General features: G+C 44.1%; 1 protein-coding gene across 11 annotated transcripts in view; it reads left to right on the forward strand.

Moving 5' to 3' along the window:
• PNPLA7 (patatin like phospholipase domain containing 7) overlaps positions 1-18,213 on the forward strand; it is a 387,559-nt gene that overhangs the window by 189,486 nt on the left and 179,860 nt on the right. For all 11 annotated transcript variants that reach the window (XM_030535369.1, XM_030535370.1, XM_030535368.1 and 8 more), the window contains one exon: positions 5,656-5,716. In XM_030535369.1, the coding sequence (XP_030391229.1) occupies positions 5,656-5,716 (61 nt within the window). The remainder of the gene's footprint in view (positions 1-5,655; positions 5,717-18,213) is intronic.

Here is an 18,213-nt window from a genome sequence, read left to right on the forward strand (position 1 = left end):
GCTGGAAGCATTTGGATATTAGGCTTCTGTTTAAAATTTTGGAGTGCTCGAAAGCACATTGCCAAATCATTAGGGGTACGGTTATCAAAAGCACCTAAATGACTTGGTCATTCAAAGCCAGAGTGCCACTGAAAGTCAGTGAGACTTAGGCCTGGTCTACACTGCAGAATTAGGTTGATATAAGGCAGCTTAGGTAAAATGCAACTCCCACGGATGTAAATCGCCCACTACATTGACTTAATATCTCTGTGCCCACTAGAGGTGTAGTGTTTAGGTCTATGTAGTTAGGGTGACGCAGTGTCCGTGTTGATACTGCACTATTTACATCACCTGTTAGCTGACAGCAGGAGCCCCCGCCGAATGTGAGACTGATAGCTGGAGCCCCCTCCTCCATGGGGTTCCAGCTGTCAGTGTCCCACCATGCTCTACACAATTAATTTGGTGGAAGCGCTCCTGGTGAGAACGTGCATCGCCAACAGAAGGAGCATAGTGTGGACGTGAACCACTGTTTTAATTACTTAAGTCAACTTAATTTTGTAGTATAGACATGACCTTAGCCTCTGAAGTCCCAAAGTCTCTCCTGAAAATGGGACTTAAGCTCCTAAGTCACTCTACATGCTTTTGAGAATTTTTACCCTGGGTATATTTCTTAACCACCTCCATGAAAAGGAGTTCCCTGTAGTAGCATTCAGTTTGACAATCTTTTAAAAGAGTTGTTCTGATATCACGGTTAGTGTGATCACATCAGTGCAGGCTTTCGTTCTGATACTTTTACTCTCCTGGACACAGTTACCGGATCCTGTCCAGCTCCACAAACACAATGGTTACTCAAGTGCACTTCTGACCTTTTTCAAAAATTGTCTGACGTTTTAGAAAGTCTCAATTCCAAACCAGCTGACTTTTAGAAGTATAGATTTTGCATGAGTAATGGTGCAAAGACTAGCTGACTGGTGATCTGCCAACAGTTGTGATTGTAAAAACTGGTTATGTGTTAGCAGGTCTGTTGAGTAGAATTGGATGTGGATTAGCAGGTGCCATGGTGACTGTAGTGCACTGCAGATACTGCAACATGCCAGAGATGTTACACTTTGTGCTAGTGGAGTTACTGTCTGGCACCAGATAATGCACATCACAACAGAGTTGAGTGAATGCTGCATTCCCAGGTGCATTCTTCTGCTTGCAAAGAGAAGACAGCTCACTCTCCTCCATCCTGTGGAGGGTTGGAGGAGAACCACCTCACTAAGATTTCGAAGTCTTGCCTACATTTTCAGAAATGGAGCCCAAAATTCACCACTGGTTCAGCTCTGCTGGTGGCAGTGATGCTGGAATCTGTAGTGTACAAGAAGACTCAGGTGTATTTCCCACCATGCTGTCTAACTTGTATAATGTGTTTAAAAATGGCTGAGCCCTGTCTTCACTACAGGATGTACTGCTGCTATGCATAGTGAAGTAGCCCTGGCGGAAAGTTACATGTCCCAATTCTGTCAATATAGAGGCAACCCTAGATGTGCTGAAAAGTTCTAGACTCTTGTAGCCTCCTTTAGGCCAATTGTACTGTCCTGGGCATTCCGGAGGCCCTTTGCTTCCCAGCTTCCTGTCCCTGATGCACCATCTCTCTTCTTAAAAACAAGGCTGCTCTGCTACTTGCTCTCCACTCCTTTCCTGGGGGATGTATAGCAGCTCCAGCTCCTCATGCTACTCATTTCTCAGGAGGAGCAGGGATGGTTTGTTCCTTGGCATTCCTCTCTCTACCAGAGAAGAAACCAGTGGTTCCCTGGTTGCATTTGACCAGAATTGCTCCTGGACCTGAGGGAGTGAGTTGACTAAGTCAGGTTTTCATACACTTTCATTGTGGTGCAGAATAAAGGTGGTTGGAAATTAACTGAGAATTTCTTCACTGTTAGTATTAGAATTCTTCCCATAGGCTTTGTATTAACTATGTTCTTTACTGTGGGAGGCTATTACAATGCATGTTTTGACTGCTCTGAGGAATCTCAAAGAGCTCAAGTCTCAGGTTGGGAATAGCAGCAGCTGTGATTTGTATTGGCATCTCAGAAGATTGTGGGCCAAGGCTTTTTCTAAAGAGCACAGTACCTTTTTATGAGAAAATGCTTGTCATATTTTAAAACTCCAAGGAAATCTCAGGCCAGTTCCTATCTTAGATCCAGAACTGATGTTCTTGTATGTTTCCATGACAGCAGCATGGTGACTCATCCTATGATGGTAAGCAGCCTGCTTTTCTCACACAGGGCATTGGAAAAACAATTTTTCCACAGCTATTCCAGGGGCGTAAGGTTTGATTTAACTAGTAAAGCAAATCATGTCTCCTGGTGGTTGGAGCAGCAGAATGGGAATCAAGATGTTAGTCGTTTGCTAACCTCCTTGAGCTCCTCTGGTGAAAGGTGCATTAGAAGTGCAAACTATGGTTAAATAGTAACTCCATAACTGTTTTATAGTAGATTCATATTTTGTAGGTGCGAACTGACACTCCAGCATGCCTGCTAACTGAATACAGTATGTATAGACATTATCTTAAAAAAAAATTCTCGAGTTATGGAGCATTTCCCTTGGGAGGCAGTTTCACTATCTAATAGATTTCACTGTAGAAGGATTTTTTTTCTACAGTTAAAGCAGTTAGCAGGATTGGGTTTAGCTGTGGAAAACCAAAATCCACAATTGCAAACCTAGGAGCTGTAGTACAGCAGCAGGTTCAGCTTGTGGCTGGGTGAGTAATAAACTTTGTTATATTTGCTGCAGAGTTAGTTGATTTTTAATTCTAGCTGAGATTCCAAAATAAGTGAGCTTGGCACTCAGTTCCTTTGTGAGCAGCAGCCAGTATTACTTAGCCACTGTACATTAATAAATGCTGTTCTGCTTTATTAGTATTCTCTGCTGAGCAAGGTTCGAAGATTGAGTTAGGTATGAACACTGATGGTAAGAGGTAACTTACTGAAGTTGATCTCCTTAGGTCACTGCTAGTATGAGTAGAGCCCTACTAAATTCATGCTCCGTTTTGTTCAATTTCACAGTTGCAGGATTTTAAAAAAATCATACATTTCATGATATCAGCTATTTAAATCTGGAATTTCACAGTGTTGTAACTGTTGGGTCCTGACCCAAAAGGGGTTTGTGGTGGGGTCCCAAGGTTATTGTAGGGGGGTTGTGGTATTGCCACCTTTACTTTTGCACTGCTGCTGGCAGTGGCGCTGCTTTCAGAACTGGGTGCCCACCTGGTAGCCACCACTCTCTGGCCACCCAGCTCTGAAGGCAGCACAGAAGTAAGGTGCCAATACTGCGAACTCCCTACAATAACCCTGCAATCCTCCCTGCAACACCCTTTTGGATTGGGACCCCATTTTGAGAAATGCTGGTCTCCTCTGTGAAATCTGTGTGGTATAGGGTAAAAGTACACAAAAGACCATATTTCACGATCCGTGATGCATTTTTCACTTTCATAAATTTGATAGGGCCCTAAATATTATTGACAAAGCATCTTGAGGAAGCTTTCAAACAATGTGATTGTCTGGTTTTAGTCAGGGAGTGGCTTGAGTACAAGGTCAAAAAACATCTTTGGATTGGCTGGAATGTTCCCCGAAATCTCCTCTACCCTGTCTTGGCATGCGCACATCTAAATATCTGTCCTGTAGCTGAATGTTGTTTTGATGTTCTGTAATATTCAGCTGACCATATGGAGCCCATACTTCACACTGGGGCTGTGGAATACTCTCCCCGTGAGGGAGGTGGGAATCCTATCTCTTGGGACTTTGAAAGCTTTATTGAATAAAATGTTAGAAGATGTACATTAGGGAACAAACCTATACTGGCAGAGAGGTGGGAAAAGAAGATTTAATGGGCCTCTTCCATCTCTGGCTCCTGATTGTAATATATACTTATATTTCCATTATATTTTATATGGCCTATTTGCCTTGTCTGTCCCTAATACTGGAGGTAGGAGACATATAGTTCTGTGCAAACTTGTTGTTCAAATATGTTGGTCCTGTCTGAAGTTCAGCCGTTACTCTCTGTTCTGACATTAGTAATTGATACTGTGTCGGAGATGCCCTGAGTTTTTCTCCAAATGCTCTTTAAAGTTCACATTTGTTAGAATTATGGGATTCCATGAACTATGAAAACAACAAGGAGTCCAGTGGCACCTTAAAGACTAACTAGCATTCTTCCGATGCGAAGAAGTGAGGGTTTTTTACCCACAAAAGCTTATGCCTAAATAAATCTGTTAGTCTTTAAGGTGCCACCGGACTCTTTGTTTTTTTTGTGGATACAGACTAACACGGCTACCTCCTGATACATGAACTATGCAGGCTTAATCAATGGTATTGGCTGCCTAGGACAAAACTGCTTTAGACAGGATGCATAAAACAATACTAATTATCAAGCTGTGATGTCTTACAAGGTTTTTGACTTAAAGGTTGAATCTTGAAGTGCTTACGCTTGGGAGAAATTTATGTTTTATTGTTTCAAGTTATTGATTTTTACAATGTGGATGTAGGAGAGAGGGAAGTGGCATTCACAGATGTCATTAATATTGGCATGCTAGTGATGGAGAGGCTGTGTAACTGCCAGTCGCACACCAACACGCCAACAGAAAATCATGCTGTACTTGCCACTTGGTTCCTTCTTGTCTGACAAACAGCAATAGTGTACAATACATTTATCTTGTTGATAAATCAAGTCAAAATGAGGGGTGGTTTTCTCTTTAACATCTTCATGAGGTTCAAAGCTACTTTTACTTACCAGGAAATGGCTTTTATTTAAAAAATCCAAGTGTTTGTATTTTACTACATATTAGTTATAGTTTACTAGAATTTTACTAAGGCAGTTACTGCCTTTATTTTACTTAGTGATAAACTGATAAGTGTCAAAACCAGCTGAAGTATTTTCCAGTTCAGCTACTCCTTAGTGTTACAACTGTTAGCTTTCCATCATTGCTCTTGTTAGGAACTAATGATTACTTCTTGTAAAGATAAATTTGTCACTTTTGAAATTAAATTAACGGCCAGATACTGATTTCACATCAGTATAAATCCCAAGTAACTCCACTGAAAATCAAAATCTGATCCTTGGAATGAGCCATGCCTGTTTCCTGTGCCTCCAGATCAGTTTCATGAAGGTAATTCAGCTTGCCAAGACGTAGGGCTTTCAATATATGTGTGTTCCACCTCTTCACCCATAACACCTTGTTGTATATGAGGAGTCTGGTCTGAGTATGGACCAGGGTGATTGTACAGTATACAAATGAGATGGTATTCAATAACTACCACAAGACTCTTTCTTTCTTAAATACTCACAATATGTGCACATTGGAGATATAGTGCAAATGTAACACTGAGTCTTTCCAGAAAAGTTATTTTTTTAATAGCAAAATAGATGGTAATGACCTTTTTTTTTTTTTTTTAAGTTTTAAAGGTTAGTATAAAATTAAAATGACACAGGTAACTTTATACAAGAAAAATGAGCTGTCACTGTATCACAGAGTGGAAGTAATTGCTTCCCATGGAGAAGCTGTGCTTTGTAAAACCCTTAGCAATTCTCAACAACGTTCTATTTAAGCCCTTCTCTTGATTTTTTCCATTATCTGTTAGGATATTTTATTTTAATACATTCAGTCTAAAATGTTTATTTCTTTCCCCCTGCCAGGTTGTGACTAGACTGATCCATTTGCTGGGTGAGAAGATTCTTGGCAGTCTTCAGCAGGGGGGTAAGAAACCATTCCTGGGCCATTTGCTTTATTTCCAATGCTCAGAAAATATGTCTAAGGGCCAGATTCAGATCTCAGTTACACTGATACGTTTTCCAAGTAATTCTACTGAATTCAGTGGAGTACTGCTGGATTTACACCAGTACATTTGAGAACAGAGAATTCCTGTCAGAGATAAGAATTTGCCCCTGATTATTCCACTTTAGCCATGATCCCAAGGGAGTAACAATTTCATAAGTACAAACAATGAGTGTGCATAAGTAGCATAAATGGGGTGGGGGAATGGAGTGGAATTGACACCACTGAGTCCCAAAGGTATTGGTGTACAGTGAAATCTTCTTCAAATATTTGTTGAGAGAGAGGGTTTGAAGGGACAGGGAGCAATACAGAATTCAGTAACCTTGCACAGAATCACATCACACCAAATGGAATCTGCATGCAGGATGACCTAATGAATCAGTTGTTTGCTTATCTTGCTGTGTTGCCTAATAGCAAATTATTCAGTATTTAGGTGTTCCCACGTTTTTATCTTGAGAAATTTCTTGTGAATTGCCTTGGTTGAATTAGTTTAGATTACTAATTGGATTGATTGATAGTGGGTGGGAGGAAACTTCTCTTACTGTTTGTTCTTCTTGGACTATAAAACTAAATCACTTTTAAAAGAAAATAATGTTCTAAGCACTGATAGTTTATAAAACCTCTGTGCTAAGATTTAAAACTATTTACAGAAATGTGTCTGTTTCCATGCAACCCATTGCTACCAGTGTGGTTGGGGTTTTCAAAGGAGGATAAGAGAGTTAGGCAAACAGGTCGTATTGAATTTCAGTTGTGTGCTTTGGACCAAGTACTTTGAAGAAGGGCCACCAAAATGATTGGGGGTGTGGAACAGCTTCTATACAAAGAGAGATTTAAAAGACTGGGACTATTCAGTTTAGAAAAGAGACGACTAAGAGGGTATATGATAGAGGTCTATAAAATTATGAATTGTATTGACAAAGTGAATTGTTATTTACCCCTTCATATAACACAAGAACTAGAGATCACCCAGTGAAATAATCAACAGCAGGTTTAAAAGAAACTTAAGGAAGTACTTCTTCACACACGGTCAGTCATTTCCAAGGGATGTTGTGAAGGCCAAAAGTATAAGTAGGTTCAAAAATAGAGATAAGTTCATGGAAGACAGGTCCATCAATGGCTTTTAGCCAAGATAGCCAGAGACGTAAGCCCATGCTCTGGGTGTCCCTAAACCATCAACTGGCAGAATCTGGGACTGGATGATGGAGGATGGATCACTTGAAATTACACAGCTCTGTTCATTCCCTCTGTAGCATCTGGCACTGGCCACTGTCAAAAGGTTGGAGTTTAGGCTAAATGGACCATTAGTCTGACTAGGGCCGCCACCAGGCACCAGCCGACCAAGCACGTGCTTGGGGTGGCATCTTGGGGCGGCGCTCGGGGTTTTTTTTTCTTTTTTTTTGGTTCAGCCAGGCGCTGCTGGTGGGTTTTGTTTGTTTGTTTTTGTTTCAGCGGCGCGGCGCTCGTGGGGGGCGAGGGGCTTGGGTGGCGCGGTGCTCAGGGTGGCGGGGGGCTTGGGCAGCACAGCGCTCTTGGGGGGCGGGGGCTTGGGCGGCGCAGCGGGGGGCCGGGGGGCTTGAGCGCCACGGCACGGCACTCAGGGGGAGGAGTGTTACAGCGGGGCGAGGCTCTTTCTTTTTTTTCTTTGTTTTTTTTGTTTGGGGCAGCAAAAAAGTTAGAGCTGGCCCTGGGTCTGACCTAGTATGGCTGTTTTATGTTCTTATGATGAACTTTGCATTGTGTCACAGCTTAAAAACATCAGTACATTAAATTTAGCCTATAATCCCCACTAGACTGCTGGATATTTCCTGCTTTACCATTTTGTGAAACAAGCAGAGAGTAAAAGTAACAACCAATTTGTAACTTCTTAGGGCCATTTTAATCTCTCTAATTGTAAGTGGCTGGAAATCATCCTAAGAAAGTGACTTGTGCAGTTATGATTGTCCCGCTGACCTGGAAGGAATGTTCAGCTCTTTCAGTACGTGTCAGTATGGCTCTCATTGCAAGGGGCACATGTGCCTTATGCTCGTGAGACTAGATTATTTTGGCTAGCAGTGTCTGAGCTGTGCAGGTGTCTGTCTTGTGCCTTCTCACTCTCCCATGTGAGGGCACAAAGGGCAGAATGGTCATATATTCCTTCTGGCCTTGGTATGTATGAATCTGTAAAAGGACAGGCAGTCTCTTCCTTGAAACTTTTAAAGTGGATCACATGACAGTGCACATCCTTCTGGTAGCAGCTGTCTGGTGCATCTCTCCCGCCTAACATAAATACACACTCCACCAGAGCACAGGCAGCATTGTTGGCTTACTTCAGAAATATGCCAGTCTTGGAGATTTGCGTGGCAGCTGTGTGGAGTAATCCTGTGACCTTCATTAAACGTCATACTCTTGACATGGCAACCAGAGCAGATGCCAAGCTTGGATGAGCATTGCTACAATCTTAATTTCCCTGATCAGCTGTGACACCTCAGTCCCACCATCCAAGGATGCTGCTCCTTGCCAGTAACCTGTGGGGGGGATCCACACTGACATACTCGAAGAAGAGAGAACAGTTACTTAACCTACACTAATTGTGGTTCTTCAAGATGTCATAGTCTGTGCGGATCGCATTATCCACCATTCATCCCTGCTTTCAGATGCTCAGCAAGCATGGGCTTTGAACTGTGACGGAGCTGAAGGAGGAATGCAACCATTTTGCCCTTCATGCCTTTGAAGAGTTACTCCTGGGGGAATTCTGCACCACTCCGCATGCACAGAATTTATGTTCTTCGAGTGCTTGCTCATATTGATTCCAATTAGGTGTGCGCACGCTGCGTGCACGTTCATCGGAAGATTGGGTCGCCCCCTGGAGTGGCGCTGTTATATATACCCCTTCTGACCCAACGGCCCTTCAGTTCCTTCTTGCCGGTTACTCCGACAGAGGGGAAGGAGGGCGGGTTTGGAATGGATATAAGCAACACATCTCGAAGAACAACAGTTACAAAGGTGAGTAACCGTCTTTTTCCATTTGTCTGGAGAAATTTAACTAGGAAAAATGGGCATGTTGGTAGCATGTCTCAGCATTGGAGTCAACTGGCACCACAGTTACCAACCTGCTGTGGAGTGTTTTGGGCATTACTGTAAGCTTTCCTGCGAGTCATGCCTATTTACATATTATTTCCACAGAATAAAATAGAATGTGAGGAAAACATAAAGGTTATGTGCCATTCCCTGCTTACCGCATCGTCATTTTTTACTGAGTCCATGATTGTACAGGTTAGAGCTGCTGACCCCATGTCATTTTATTCAAAGGAAAGAGAAGGGGATGGTAGTACAATGGAGATTAGAGCAATTTATTTAAAAGATGAGTTTTTTCTGCTAAAGGGACATTACTATCATGCCTATGGAATTGTTGCTCTGTAACATTTTAATGCCCAGACACCCCCCTGCTGAGCCCCAACCACCTTCACCTAGAGCCCCTGCAGAGTCTCATTACCGTTGAACCCAGAACCCCCCAACAAGCTCCTGTGCATCCAGGTCCCCGCCCACACCCAGTTTGCCCCACACAGAACCCTCTCAACCTGCACTGGATCCCTCATGCTAATCCCCTCTACACTTGGATCCTACCTTGCTGAGCCTGCCTGCCTACATGGAGGGGCAGGGCCCTGGGGTGTTTCTAGGGCAGGCCTGCTCCTTGCACCTTGTCAGGATTGTGTGCAGCCTCACTGCTGAGTTCGTGTCCCGGGGTGTGTGTGTCTCAGGGGCGGGGGGGGGGTGAAGGGAGGGCTGCACAGTGATCTCCCACCTCTGTGTAGCCAGTTGCCTGTGCTCTCCATTACAATGCTGGAGCCTCCACATTTATTTAACAAATAAAATTTGCAGAATTTGCAGAATTTTAAAATATTGTTGCAGAATTTTTATTTTTTTGTTGCAAAATGCCCTCGGGAGTTACAGGGTGCATGCTGTGGATGGAAAATGGAACAGCTGAAGAAATTTAACCTTCAGTTCTATCCTATGGCTCTTTTGGTTTTGGTTTTTAGATGTATATATTGGATCTGACACTTCCTCTAACTGCTGTACGGTATGTACTCAGTGCAAAATAGATATAATGAACCATGGAAGATATTTTCTGCCCTCTGCCTGAGCTATATTTAAGCAGTATTTGCCAACCAAACTCAGCTGTCCAGGAAGGATCCTTTTATACCCTGGCATACTGTGCTATACAGAACAATGCCATTGTATCTAGGACATGATTCATCACAGATGCGTATACTTCTTCTGGTTGTATAAACACTTCAAGATCAAGGAAGCGAACTTTGAGCTTTAAATGTCCACTTTTAAATTACTGGTAGCAATTGCCAGTCTTTTGGTTGATAGTTTACGGTTCATGTCATTGGTAAGCAGCCATCTGGTCCCATATGTCCTTGCTGTTTCCAATCCTCTTGGTAAAACTTTGATACTGACTATACTGCAGTGTTTCTGAACTGGGGCAGTGTCTTTCCCTCATGCAGAATTTATTTTAAAAAAAACTTGTCTGTCCTGGGCTCAGTTTAGACCTTTGGTCATACCATAGCCATGAATTCCCTGGTATTTGTCAAGCAAAGTGTTCTTCCTGGCTAATTGCAAAGGGCCAAATTACCTGGCTCTGTTAAATCTTTTTTTAGTTAATCATTTTATCATTTAAACGGTGTTTTTCCTCCACTGGTATTTTGAATACCAATACAACACGGTAAAGGTCTGAGAAGGTAACAGATTTTTTAGACAAAGGAAACGCAGTGGATCTAATTTACCTTGATTTCAGTAAGGCATTTGATATGGTTCCACATGGGGAGTTATTAGTTAAATTGGAAAAGATGGGGATCAATATGAAAATTGAAAGGTGGATAAGGAACTGGTTAAGGGGGAGACTACAACATGTCATATCGAAAGGTGAACTGTCAGGCTGGAAGGAGGTTACTAGTGGAGTTCCTCAGGGATCAGTTTTGGGACCAATCTTATTTAATCTTTTTGTTACTGACCTTGGCACAAAAAGTGGGAATGTGCTAATAAAGTTTGCGGATGACACGAAGCTGGGAGGTATTGCTAACACAGAGAAGGACCGGGATATCACTCAGAAAGATCTGGATGACCTTGTAAACTGGAGTAATAGTAATAGGATGAAATTTAATAGTGAAAAGTGCAAGGTCATGCATTTAGGGATTAATAACAAGAAGTATTGTTATAAGCCGGGGAGGCATCAGTTTGAAGTAACAGAGGAGGAGAAGGATCTCGGAGTATTGATTGATCACAGGATGACTATGAGCCGCCAATGTGTTACGGCCGTTAAAAAAGCTAATGCAGTTTTAGGATGCATCAGGCGAGGTATTTCCAGTAGAGGTAAGGAAGTGTTAGTACCATTATACAAGGCACTGGTGAGACCTCATCTGGAATATTGTGTGCAGTTCTGGTCTCCCATGTTTAAGAAGGATGAATTCAAACTGGAGCAGGTTCAGAGACGGGCTACTAGGATGATCCGAGGAATGGAAAACCTGTCTTATGAAAGGAGACTGAAAGAGCTTGGCTTGTTTAGCCTAACCAAAAGAAGGTTGAGGGGGGATATGCTTGCTCTTTATAAATTTATCAGAGGGATTAATATCAGGGAGGGAGAGGAATTATTTAAGCTTAGTACCCATGTGGACACAAGAACAAATGAGTATAAACTGGACACTAGGAAGTTTAGACTTGAAATTAGACGAAGGTTTCTAACCCTTAGAGGAGTGAAGTTCTGGAACAGCCTTCCAAGGGGAGTAGTAGGGGCAAAAGACATATCTGGCTTTAAGACTAAGCTTGATAAGTTTATGGAGGGGATAGTATGATGGGGTAGCCTAATTTTGGCAATTAATTGATCTTTGATTATTAGCAGGTAAATATGCCCAATGGTCTGTGATGGGATGTTAGATGGGATGGGATCTGAGTTACTGTAGAGAATTCTTTCCTGAGTGCTGGCTGGTGAGTCTTGCCCACATGCTCAGGGTTTAACTGATTGCTGTATTTGGGGTCGGGAAGGAATTTTCCTCCAGGGCAGATTGGCAGAGGCCCTGGAGGTTTTTCACCTTCCTCTGCAGTATGGGGCACAGGGGTCACTTGCTGGAGGATTCTCTGCCCCTTGAGGTCTTTAAACCACGATTTGAGGACTTCAGTAACTCAGACATAGGTTAGGGGTTTGTTATAGGAGTGAGTGGGTGAGATTCTGTGGCCTGCATTGTGCAGGAGGTCAGACTAGATAACCATAATTGTCCCTTCTGACCTTAAGTCTATGACATGCTGCTCTGAGCAGCGTGTCAAGGGTGCCAGGTCAGGCCGGGGCCAAGGGGTTCACTAAGGGGCAGAGGATCTTGGGGGTGGTCAGGTGCTCCCCCCCAGGGTTTGTGGGGCAGGAGCTGTGGGAGGGCACTTTTGGGGGCCCTGCAGTCCCAGAGAGGCCCAGGAGATTAGCTGGGGGCTGGGAGCAGCTCGCTCTGCTTCCCTCACCCCGGCCCCAACCATGTAACTCGAGGGAAGGATCTTGGGGGAAGGGATCCCCCCCGCACTCACCAGCAGCGGTGGAAGTGGAGGAGCCCGCCCCGAGCCCGCTGCACTCTGCCAGCTCCCAGCTGCGGCGCTCCGCTTCCCGCCGCAGGTGAATACGGGGGGGGAAGGGCGTCCTTTCCCCAACCTCGCCACACTCACCTGTGGCGGGAAGTGGAGCACCATGGCTGGGAGCTGGCAGAGTGGAGCAGGCTGGGGCTGCATCGCTCCACTTCCCACTGCTGGTGAGTGTGGAGGGCATCCTTTCCCCAACCTCCCTGCACTCACCAGCAGCGGGAAGTGGAGCAGCCCAGCCCCAGCCAGCTCCACTCCGCCAGCTCCCAGCTGTGGTGCTCCACTTCCTGCCACTGGTGAGTGCAGGACCTTTCCCCAGCTGCCCCTCAGTGACATGGCTGTGGCCGGGGCAAGGAAAGCCGAGTGGGCTGGGGATGCATTGCTCCGCTTCCCACCACAGGTGAGTGGTGGTGGGGGGCATCTTTCTCCAACCTCCCCACATCCACCGATGGTGGGAAGTGGAGCACCACAGCTGGGAGCTGGTGGAGTGGAGCGGCCTGGGGCTGGGCTGCTCCGTGTCCCGCCGCCGCTGGTGAGTGCCTGTCAGGGGACAGGGGAGTTGGGTGAGGGGAGGGTAGAGTCCTGAGGGTGATTAGGACAGGGGTCCCTGGAGGGAGCAGTCAGGGAACAAGAAAGGGGGGGAGCAAAGCAAGTTTGATATAGCCCGGTCTCACCCTATAACACGGTGAGATTTTTTCTCTCTTGAGGACCGCGTTATATCGGGGTAGAGGTGTATTTTATATGGTAGTCAAGCCATATGGATGCCGTGACCCTATTACACTTCGAGTAACATGCAAATTGTATTGACAGACCCTTACTGAATACAAAAAGAACAAGGAGTACTTGTGGCACCTTAGAGATTAACAAATTAATTTGGGCATAAGCTTTCGTGGGCTGAAACCCACTTCATCGGATGCCCGCAGTGGAAAATACAGTAGGAAGATGAATATACACAGAGAACATGAAAAAATGGGTGTTGCCATGCTAATTATAATGAGAGTAATCAATTAAGGCAGACTATTATCAGCAGGAGAAAAAAGACTTTGTAGTGATAATCAGGCTGGCACATTTCCAAGAGTTGACAAGAAGATGTGAGTGACAGTAGGGGAAAAAATAGCATGGGGAAATAGTTTTTACTTTGTGTAATGACCCAACCACTCCCAGTCTTTATTCAAGCCTAATTTAATGGTGTCCAGTTTGCAAATTAATTCCAGTTCTGCAGTTTCTTGTTGGAGTCTGTCTTTGAGGGTTTTTTTTGTTGGAGAATTGTGACTTTTAGGTCTGTAATTGAGTGACCAGGCAGGTCGAAGTGTTCTCCAACTGTTTTTTGAATGTTTTGAGCTCTTCTGAATCAATCAAAGTAACTTATCTCTAGTTCTGTGCTATTCCAGTACTTGGAAAAAAATCACTATAACCCTGCATGTTGTGTTGTATTGGCTGGGAATATTGTATAGTTTATATATCATTACAATGTGCTCTCCAAGTATAACCTAGCAACTTTGTAATACATTTTACTTACTTCAGTTTGCATCTGCCTCTGTGTTTAATTTGGTAAGCTGTTAAGCACACATTATAATTGCCTCCTGGCACTTAGATTTGGAGGGCATAATTTTGCAACTCTTGTGATTCTGCTCTGTTTTCCTGAACGTTCATTACCATCCTAGAGGTAGAGCAAAAACTGTTGCTCATGGATTTGTTCTTGGAAGGGCACATTCTCATTAGTTTAGTGAATAACCTACTCTGTGTTTTATTAACAGATCTGTTAAATTGGCTTAAATACAGTTGAAGTGATTGTCTGCATGGATTCCACTTCTGGTACACATGTGCCTCATGCATGTAAGATTGGATTCTTTTTGCCAGCAGTGTCCACTGAGTCATGGCCAACTGTGTCTGCGAGATGGAACTTCTGTGTGTCTGCTTCTCAGCACGTTATGCAACTTGACTGGTTCTCTGCATGTATGCGTATGTGTGTACATGCAATATGAGAGTTTGACAGTAATATTAGTATAGTTGTACAGTGGTGTAGTGTAATGTTTTCTTTTCTTGCACCTCTAGGAGGATGCAGAAGGCAAGAGAGGCCTGTCTTTAGTGTTTTCTCCTGGAGAACTCAGAAGCAGGGGCCTTGTAGACCAGAGCACAGTGCTTGCTCAGTGCTTTTGTGAGATGTGGATGAACTCCAAGCTTCTGTGCTCACTGGTCAATAAAATTTCATTCACTGAGCCTAGCAGAGCATCAAAGTTCTCCTGCCCCCAGTGATCTGATCTAAAGGGGGAAGAACATCATTCCCACAGTGAGCACAGCTCTAACACCTAGGAAAAGGAGGCATAGATCCGAAAGATAGTTTGTAGCCTGAATTGGATCCCTGTGACACTTTGGCAAAACTCAGTCATTGAACAAATATGGTACTGTCTCAGGTAGCAGTCCACACTTTGCCTGGTACCGGCCTCTCTCTATTGACATCAGTGCATGTGGAGCCAGTGACCCAGTGTCCACGAGATTGGTGCCAACCCCTGCAGAACAGAGGTCCCAGCACAGACTTTCTCGGCACCAAAGTTATTTTCAGTACCAACAGCAAACAGTCCTGTGGCACCTTATAGACTAACAGATATATTGGAGCATGAGCTTTCGTGGGTGAATACCCACTTCGTCGGATACGGGTATTCACTCACGAAAGCTCATGCTCCAGTACATCTGTTAATCTATAACGTGCCACAGGACACTCTGCTGCTTTTACAGATCCAGACTAATACAGCTACTCCTCTGATACTTTCAGTACCAAGTAATCTTGCATTGACTACACAGCCCAAGTCATCATTACTATCCTCGCCTGTGAGAGTGTCCTGTACAGTACTGATTAACGGTACAGTCATGGTGCCAATCAGCTTTTCAGCTCTAGTGGTGGTCAATACTCAAGCGTAGTCTACATCTCCAGTTAGGGTAGCCCCACCATTAGAGAAGTAGTCATTTTCTTCCTCCTCCCAAGCAAATAGTGAGGCATCCCCCATCCGCTCATCTCATTCCCATTCATATGACCCCTTCAGGTCTGTCAGGGAATCTAGACACCATTAGCGTAGGCACTGACCTATGTGATCTCCAGGAGAGTACTCTCCTAGGTATCCACCCTTGTAGCTCCCAGCCCCTATCCCTAGTGAGCCTCTTGGGGGATGTAACCAGCAAGGAAACCTACATCAGCTATCTCTCTGTGATGGGATCCCTGGGGTACCACCTGGAACTATGGGACCGCTATGTCTCCTTTAATTCTCCAGCCTGCGCTGTCTTTCATAGTGCTTTGCCAGTGACCAGCAGCAAACACGTCCAGGTGCTGTGATCACTCAGCCACCTGCATGCTAAGGCACACCCAGCTAAATTGCTTGAATACTCTCCAAGGCATTCATAAACTATACACAGGGAAACACCAGCAAATCTCTCAAGCCCCCAGCCTTGGACCCCAGAAATATACTATCTTACACTGCTCAAGACCGTCTTTTGAACAATGCAAGCTTATTAATTAGGGGCAGTGTCTTTCCCTCACACAGAATTTATTTGTCAAAGGAAAGTGGATATGCACCACCCTTTGTAACTTGAGTGGATTTCCCAAGCACCTTAGACAAACTCACTGGTAAAGATAAAATATTAAAGTAAGTTTATTAACTACAGAAAGATAGATTTTTAGTAGTAGGCATAAAGGTCAGAAAATAAATACCTTAAGAAAATAAAAAGTAAACATGTATTTCAAATCTTTAACTTTTAGACTAAGCAAGAGTTGAATCGAACAGCTTTTCTCACCCCACTGGATATTGCAGGTAGGTTACAGTTCTTAAGAGACAGGCTGAATTTCCTTCTCAGCCTGGGATCAGTCTCCTCAGTTGAAGTCTTTGTCTTCCCAGCATTCTTGTTGCCTTCAGTGTAGTTAGGGGAGGGGAGAGATGTTCTCATGATGCCACTGTCCATTATCTTATACCCTCAGTCCAGTGTAAATACTGGCCCAAATATGTCCTTGTGGGCCTTGCTAAGTCACAGATTTGAGCAAGCCCCATTGCGTGGTGCTTGAGCAATGATCTCTTACAGAATTTGTAAATTTCTTTTTTACAGTTCCCCTGCTGGTCAGTGGCCCAGAATGGTTGCTTTGGGTGTGGGTCACTGGAGAACTAGCAGTGACCAACTCCCAGACTCGCAATATATTTCAGTAACAACCATATAGCAAAATCTCATAACTTCATGCATGCTACCAATATACCTATTTTGACAGAACAATGAGTTTCAGCAGATCATGACCTTTCGTATAGTATCTTACATGGCATGCTTTGTACAAAATACCTCAACCATATACAAATGATGAATATGGGGGTCACAGGGAGCTTCTCTGAGGTACAGTATGTCACACCCTCCAGAGTTAGATTTCCTTCTCCTTTGAAGCTTCGGAGAGTAGCTCAAGAAAGGTAGCTAATGTGGGACTCATGCTGTACCTCAAGAAGAACAGGAAACTGAGGAATAACACCTGCAGATGGAAGAGTGTTTCTGTGTCACATGGCAGACACTTTTTAGAAATCTTTGGTGGTAGTGTAGGAAAAATTGCATATGCCTTCTGCACATCCTGCATTCGTCCACGTTTGAAAGCGTTGCCCTGCCAGTTAACAAGGGGCTATTGGAACCAGTAAACATTTATGGCAGACCCCAGTGTCTGTGGTGCCTACCTCTAAAAAGACAAATAGGTGCTACTGAGTCCCTTCAAGTGAGTTTGAATGTTTCACCTGTTTTCTGGATCTCTGGTAGTGATGGTGGTGCATGGAAGGTCCAGGGAGCAGAGACCACAAAAATAACTGAGACAAAAGATCTGAAAAAATTAGATCTATCTGACAGGAAGAATTATTCATCATGAAGTCTGCAGACGTGCCTTGCACAGTATTTGGCATTCCTGTCAAAGTATGATTACCTTAACTGGTACCCAGCATTGCAGCTTATTGAGCAACTCCCACATGAACATAAGCAGGGACTGAAGTCCATTGTATCTGAGGGACTATTTGTGGCTCATCCATCACTGCAGGAGGCGTTGACTGCATCGGCCACAGCATGATCAACAGCCACCTCAGTCGTCATTTGCAGGGCTCTGTGGTTGCAATCTTCAGGAATACTCAAGGAGGTCCAGACAACAACTGAGGGCCTCCCATTTGGAGATTGTGACATAGTCAATGCAACAGCTAATGAAGCCCTGCACTCTGAAAGATTTGAGCCTCTCTCTGTTTCTTGGGAGTCTGCACACCAGGCCATGGAGAAGGTGATTTTTCTTTAGACAAAGAACTCTCCACATATTATTGTATCCCACAAAAGTAATCAGAATTGCTGAGGAAGAAGCAGAAGTTCCCAAACAGAAGACCCTCTGCCTCTTTGTCCTCTACTGCACATTCTGTGTCCACCTCACAGCAGCAAGCTTGATGCTATCGTCAAGAGCCATATGGAGTCTTTGGATGGTTTATACTCTCCCTCCTTCACCCCTTTTGGCATTTTGGAGTGGCTGGGAATCTTCCTCAGCCAGTGGGTCTTAGAGATCATCAACATGGGGTGTTCAGTTCAATTCCAGTCCCTTCCTACCAACTCACCCCTCTTCCCCATTCCTCTTCAGAGATCTCTCTCATGAGATACTGTTCAATCAAGAAGCAGCCTCCCTTCTAAGTTTTCAGAGCAGTAGAATAAGTGGCTCTAGATTTCAAAGGGGAAGGGATTTTACTCGTATTGTTTTCTGATCCCAAAGGGAAAAGGGTGTTTGCAACACAGTCACTTGCAATTATTTCAAGTTCAGGATGGCAACTCTGACCTCCGGGAGC

This window comes from Gopherus evgoodei, chromosome 16 (assembly GCF_007399415.2).
Source record: "Gopherus evgoodei ecotype Sinaloan lineage chromosome 16, rGopEvg1_v1.p, whole genome shotgun sequence".
In the NCBI taxonomy this organism is placed as follows: domain Eukaryota; kingdom Metazoa; phylum Chordata; order Testudines; family Testudinidae; genus Gopherus; species Gopherus evgoodei.